Raw genomic sequence first — 5,585 nt, forward strand, 5'->3', positions numbered from 1 at the left:
TAGCCCTGAGTCCCCGGCCACAGCATCGACTGCCCCGTCTAGGACCTCCATGCCTAATAGGGTTTCCCGCCCTCCGCCTTTGTTGCCCTCTGAAAGGGCTCGACGAGGGATGTGAAAATCGTTTCGGCTGTGTTTAGAAGGTGTACAAAGGCCGCAGGATAAAAATGAAGCTTATCAAAAGCTACGCGTTCCGAAAGCTGAGTTTTCCTTCTTCTGTTACTCTCTTTTCAGTTTTTTTTTTCCCTATCCGAGAGACAGAACCATCTTGATGTCGATTGAAACGTCTTACTTCACGAGATTGATCCACGTCAGTAGCCCTTGGGCCACCGACTCCTTCATATCTTTAGAGACGGCATTGTTGTCGAGGTAAGTTTTAAGCAGTGCCTGAGCTAAAGGACCGCTGGCTATCTCACCCTGTTTCTTTCCGTTAATTGTCACGATCAATTTACTGCCCCCCTGAATACCAAAGCCGAACTGCTTGCCGGTCTCGGCCTCGCCGCCCTTGAGGCCTGCCAAAAGCACATCTTGGAATTGCAGAAGCGCCGCTTCCGAGCCCTTTCCGAGGCGAGGCTTCACGCTTTCTGCCAAGGCATTGACCAGGGTCGCCGCACCCACCTTTCGCGCCATCTTCAAGAGCACAATTTTATCGAAATTTCCAGTTTCCAGGGCATCGAATAGTGCCTTGGATCCTGCTTTGTGGCCCTTAAATTTGCTCAATTTTCTCACCGCCACGCCCTTGTCAACGTACAAACCCACGCCGTAGACCTTGACAGCTAAAGGTCCGACCAACTTTTTCACACGCACACCCACACCGGCAAGACTAAGGCCGGCAACGCTTCCTGGCAAAGAAATGGTTTCCTCAAACTTGATCTTGGTAGCCGGCTCAATCATCGCATATGTTGTCAAGGCCAGAAGGGCCGAGACACAGCAAGCAAGTGACAAACGGCCCATCCTGCTTATACGTGACTATGTGCTGGGCAATAAGAACAGAAAGGAATGAGGTATTGAGTGCTGCAAGGGTAGACGTTGGGGGGGGGGGGAAGCAAGGCCGTAGCCAAAACGATGCCATTTCTGCTCATAACTAGTATCCTAAACGACACCGTCAAAGTCGTGCAACTGTGCTGTAATGCTGGGCCTCAGCATGTATGTGTCTTGTCGCCGTCGCATTGGGAGACCACCGCATTGTCCGCAGAATCTCGGGCATCAGCTTCATAGTCATTTTGCAGTGAAGGCGAGACGAATTCTCTTCAAGCATCAGGCGACAGGCTGCAAGGAGAGACCGCACGTGCCGGCGAAAATTAAGTCATTTAGCCAGCGATAAAGGGTGTGCGACTTCGTGCACACGTTCTAACGCACGATGAGCCTTCGTGCACCATTCTAAAGCAAGCAATCAGCAGGTACAACACGACACTGTCGAAGTCATTGTACGATGGGTTCCCTGATCCTTGATACCTCCTTGATACTCCCCAACCAAGCCATCCAATGGCTTTTAGATTATGATGCGTCCCTACGAAGTGAGATCGTGTTGCACATTCTACTTATCGTCTATATATAACCTTTAGCATGGATTACCGACTGACTTGCCGGTTTGGATAACTCAACGTATAGCAAGCGAGTCAAGGGCACATGAAGAGGAGACACGAGAGCTTGCTGACATGATGCGAGGATTTGCGATTTGTAACAATTTCTTCTGATCGATTCCTTTTCCTTTAGCATATCGTACCCGTCGTCCACGGTCCAACCTGTCAGATCAAGCTACTTGCTTGACAGATTTCACCATGCCTTTTGTCAATATTCGCACCTCTGCTCAGTTGGATGCCTCGGGAGTCAAGGCTGTGACAGATGCTGCACACAACGCTATTCGTGACGTGCTCAATAAGCCTGACCAGTACATTGCAGTGGACGTGACAGTGAGCCCAAACCTTCAATTTGGAGGAACTAAAGCACCTGCAGCAATGATAAGCGTCCACTCTATTGGTTATGGTGCCAACGCGAAGGCGAACAAAGAAGCTCTTCTCAAGGCTCTGGGAACTGCTATGAAAGCTGCTGGAGACATTCCTGGTGACCGACTTTTTGTCTCCTTCGAAGACGTTCACAAAGATTTTTGGGGGTTCAACGGACAACTCTTCTCTACAATTTTCGGTGAGAGAAACAACGCAACACAAAAGTTTGCATCAGAAACTTAGAAACAAAATTCATGGCGTCATCACCCCTCTTCCTCGACCTGTGATACGCCATTCCTTTCCTCATATGCCTTTGTTGATCCAATCATTGTTTAATTTATTCACAGGCTGACGAGTCCAGATTCGAACGTCATGGATCCTTCCGTGGTGTCACACTGCCGACGTGATCAACCAGTCTTGGCATGAGCAAGAGGAAAAAAATCAATTCGGGCGATTCCTGGGCTAGAGTTCTCTGTTAGCTAGCTTTACTTCATCTCTACAATTACTTGGTCGGCGCGTTCCCCAAACACCTCAGCTCATACTCAAATACCTTCAACTGAAAAAGGGATAACTAAGCGCATGGGCTCACTTTACCTCCACTTGTCGCTCACCATATCAAGTGGATTTCATCCTTCGAATGTCTCCATTTCCGCATGGTAAATCATGGCATTCGATCCTAAAATTACTTATGTGTTCCATCGCGTGTATTTTCAAGATGCCAGTAACATAAACGTTATACGTAAGTTCCATCTATTCCAACACATCGCTTGCGATCGAGTTGTCCGCTTTATTTGTGGTTAGGGTAACCCTAACCAAAAAACCCCAGAAATTGCGCGGAAACCGAAGTGCCGCCGGTGTTTGTCAATCGCCATATTTCGACAATCGCTAAGAACTCGGTTTGAGACTCGAAACAAATAGCGAGGAGATGGAGGAGGGACGGAACAACTATGGTTGCGCCCGTGAGTGCTCCTCTGTTGAAAGTTCTGCTACCAAGCAGCGGGAAAGACTGCCAGTTTGAGACAACAAAGAGCATAATTGCTTGTGTCCGTCGTCGTGAACATTTAACTACACTAGTCACCATTTACCACGCTATAGGCCCCAGAGGGTGCTGCTGCCAATCTGGGTTTGTCGAAACTGTCGGCTACCGGTTGGAAAAAGCTCACCGTAGCCCCCTGCCAGGTCGCCGTCCGAGCTCTCCCCACCTTCCCCGGGTCCATTCCGCTCACCGCGCTGTCGTGCGTGGCCACGCTGTCGCGACTCGTGCACAATCTTTGTCAGGCGCTCTCCTTCCTCATCCCCGGCACGACCCGCCGTGCTCAAGGCAGTGCGATAGGAGACCGAGTCTAAGCGAAGGCCACGTTGCACCATTTGCTCCAATACAGCGGACGCCCTATCCCACTTGCCCACTCGATTCATCGCGTCCATAGCAATGGTGTAGGAGACCACGTTAGGCTCGACCCCCTTTCCGTCCATCTCCTCCAAAAGCACAAGCACCCGATCCACCGCGCCTCCCCGGCAGCACGCGTCCATGGCAGCCGTGTACGTGTGCACGTTGGCCGGCACACCCCTAACCTCCATCTCCTCCATCAGCTCCAAGGCCCGTTCCCACTCCCCTGCGCGTCCACAGGCGTCCACAGCGATGGTGTAGCTCTTCACGTTCGGGGCGATGCTTCGGGCCTCCATTTCTCTTAGAATCTGCAGTGCCGCCTGCCATTTCAGGGCCCGGTTGCATGCGTGCATCGCAGTGTTGAAGCTCACGCGATCTGGGGCGACTCCCACCTCCTCCATCATCCCAAAAAGGTCCAATGCTTGCAAGTACTCGCCTGCGCGCCCGCAGGCGTGCATAACGGTGTTGTATGAGACCACGTCTGGCTGCAGCCCCTGGCCCAAAGCCTCGGTCAAAAGCTCCGTAGCCCGCTCCCACCTGCCCGCCTTCGCACAGACGTGCATGGCGGTGTTGTACGAAATCAGATCTGGATCGACTCCAGGTGCCTCCTTCATTTCTGCGAGCAGTTCCAGCGCCGCCTTCCATTGATTCTTCTTCGCAAATGCGGCCATAACGGTGTTGTATGACACAGAATCCGGGCGCACACTCAGCCCTTGCATTTCTCGAAGGAGCTCGTGGGCCCGGTCTACCATGCCAGCTCGCCCACAAGCGTGGATCGCAGTGTTGTAAGACACCAGGTTTGGCGCAAAACCGTGGTCTTCAATCTCGGTGAACAATTCGAGAGCGAGATCGTACTGTCCCGCCTTCCCCAAAGCATCCATAGCTGTGTTAAAGGAAACCAAGTCTGGGCGGAGACCCCGCGCCTGCATTTCGCGCAGCACGCCAAGAGCCTCCCTCCACCGTCGCGCCTGGCCGCAGGCCTTGATGGCCATGGTGAATCCCACCACGTCCACCTCGATTAAGGGCGCGTCCAGCACGGTCAGGGCACGTGTCCAGTCCCTGCGCCGCATGCAGTTGTAGAGAACGAAGTTGACTAGAGCCCGGTCAATCGCATGAAGGCCGTCCTCCTCCTCACTAAGTGACACCAGCAAATCCACTGCTTTGCCGAGTCTGCCCTGAGCTACAACCTGCCGGACAGCACGGTCGGCACTCGATTTCTTGCTCGGAGAGGGGCTCAAAATTACTTTAGTTCCAGATGAGGACTGCGCAGGGCGTGTCAATGTGCTTCCCATATGGCTCAGTTTCGCCCAGCCAGCCCGCATCTCGTTGTTTCGTCCACTCATGGCTGTCTCGTTTACAATTGGGAGATCTGGCCATGCTGCCACATTCCAATCCATGGGCGCTGGGATCTAATGAAGAGAGTCAAATTAACAAAAGGTAAGAAGTTCATGAAATGATAACAATCAGTAATATCCTCGTTCAACAACGAACAACGAGTAAGAGCTTGGCAAACGCATGGGGACATGACACGTCCTTTCAGGTCGGATTTCTCAATGTACTGCTCCGCGACATGAGCGCCGTCTAGAACGTACCTGCGCTACTTGTAGTCTGGTTCGACCGTTTAGAATGGAGTTTGCGACGCCATCATGCCTTGATTGGTAGGTCAGAGGATGAAATGTCTGAGCTCTAACGGGTGTCGACATCGGCCCTACACCCATGCCTGCACCCAAAAAAGCTTTGACGGGAACGCACGAGGCGAGGCAGCAGAATCCAGCGAGCCTTCGTATTCTCTTATGACCTCTTGATGTGCCGGAGGCATGGTGACCACATTGATTGCCAACCCTGCCCTTGTCGGATTCGGTCATGGTCGAAACGGGACAAAGCCCAGAGTATCACGGCTTGCGGTGCAGTTGAATTGGGTGGCCTAGAGTGAATCTCGGCGCCGGTCAAAAAACAGGAGCCTATTTCCCGTCAAAGGAATGCTCTCGCTGCTATGTCTGTGATGTGGGCTGCATATGGTGGTTGACGTATTGTCGGACGTCAGTTTTGGAATGGGTGACATCGCCAGGCGGGGTGAGCCCAGGCTTGGGGAAGATTGGGAAGGGCGGACAGGGAGAGGGAGATGGGCTCGGCAAGGACTCGGGAGGAGAAATGAACGGTCAACAGCGGCCGAGCTCCAAGGGCCAGGGCAAACGTACAGACATCAAACGCGCGCGGCGCGTGGAAAAAGAAATCGCGCAGTGTGATCGCAATTG

General features: G+C 52.6%; 1 protein-coding gene across 1 annotated transcript; it reads right to left on the reverse strand.

The window, feature by feature from the left end:
• Window positions 1–1,711: 1,711 nt before the first annotated feature.
• NGA_2092600 (uncharacterized protein) lies at window positions 1,712–5,342 on the reverse strand. Its single transcript, XM_005855052.1, has 3 exons — window positions 4,923–5,342; window positions 2,289–4,739; window positions 1,712–2,140 (listed from the first exon to the last, which is right to left on the reverse strand). The coding sequence occupies exons 1-2, from the start codon at window positions 5,193–5,195 to the stop codon at window positions 3,033–3,035; spliced, it is 1,980 nt and encodes a 659-aa protein (XP_005855114.1). The 5' UTR covers window positions 5,196–5,342; the 3' UTR covers window positions 1,712–2,140; window positions 2,289–3,032.
• Window positions 5,343–5,585: the final 243 nt, after the last annotated feature.

The sequence above is a fragment of the Nannochloropsis gaditana genome (assembly GCF_000240725.1).
Source record: "Nannochloropsis gaditana CCMP526 unplaced genomic scaffold scaffold304, whole genome shotgun sequence".
Lineage (NCBI taxonomy): Eukaryota > Eustigmatophyceae > Eustigmatales > Monodopsidaceae > Microchloropsis > Microchloropsis gaditana.

Coding starts and splice junctions, on each gene's coding strand:
- NGA_2092600 (XM_005855052.1), bottom strand. CDS start 5,195: ATGACCGAATCCGACAAGGGCAGGGTTGGCAATCAATGTGGTCACCAT. Junction 4,740..4,922: donor CCAGACTACAAGTAGCGCAG/GTACGTTCTAGA, acceptor TCTCTTCATTAG/ATCCCAGCGCCCATGGATTG.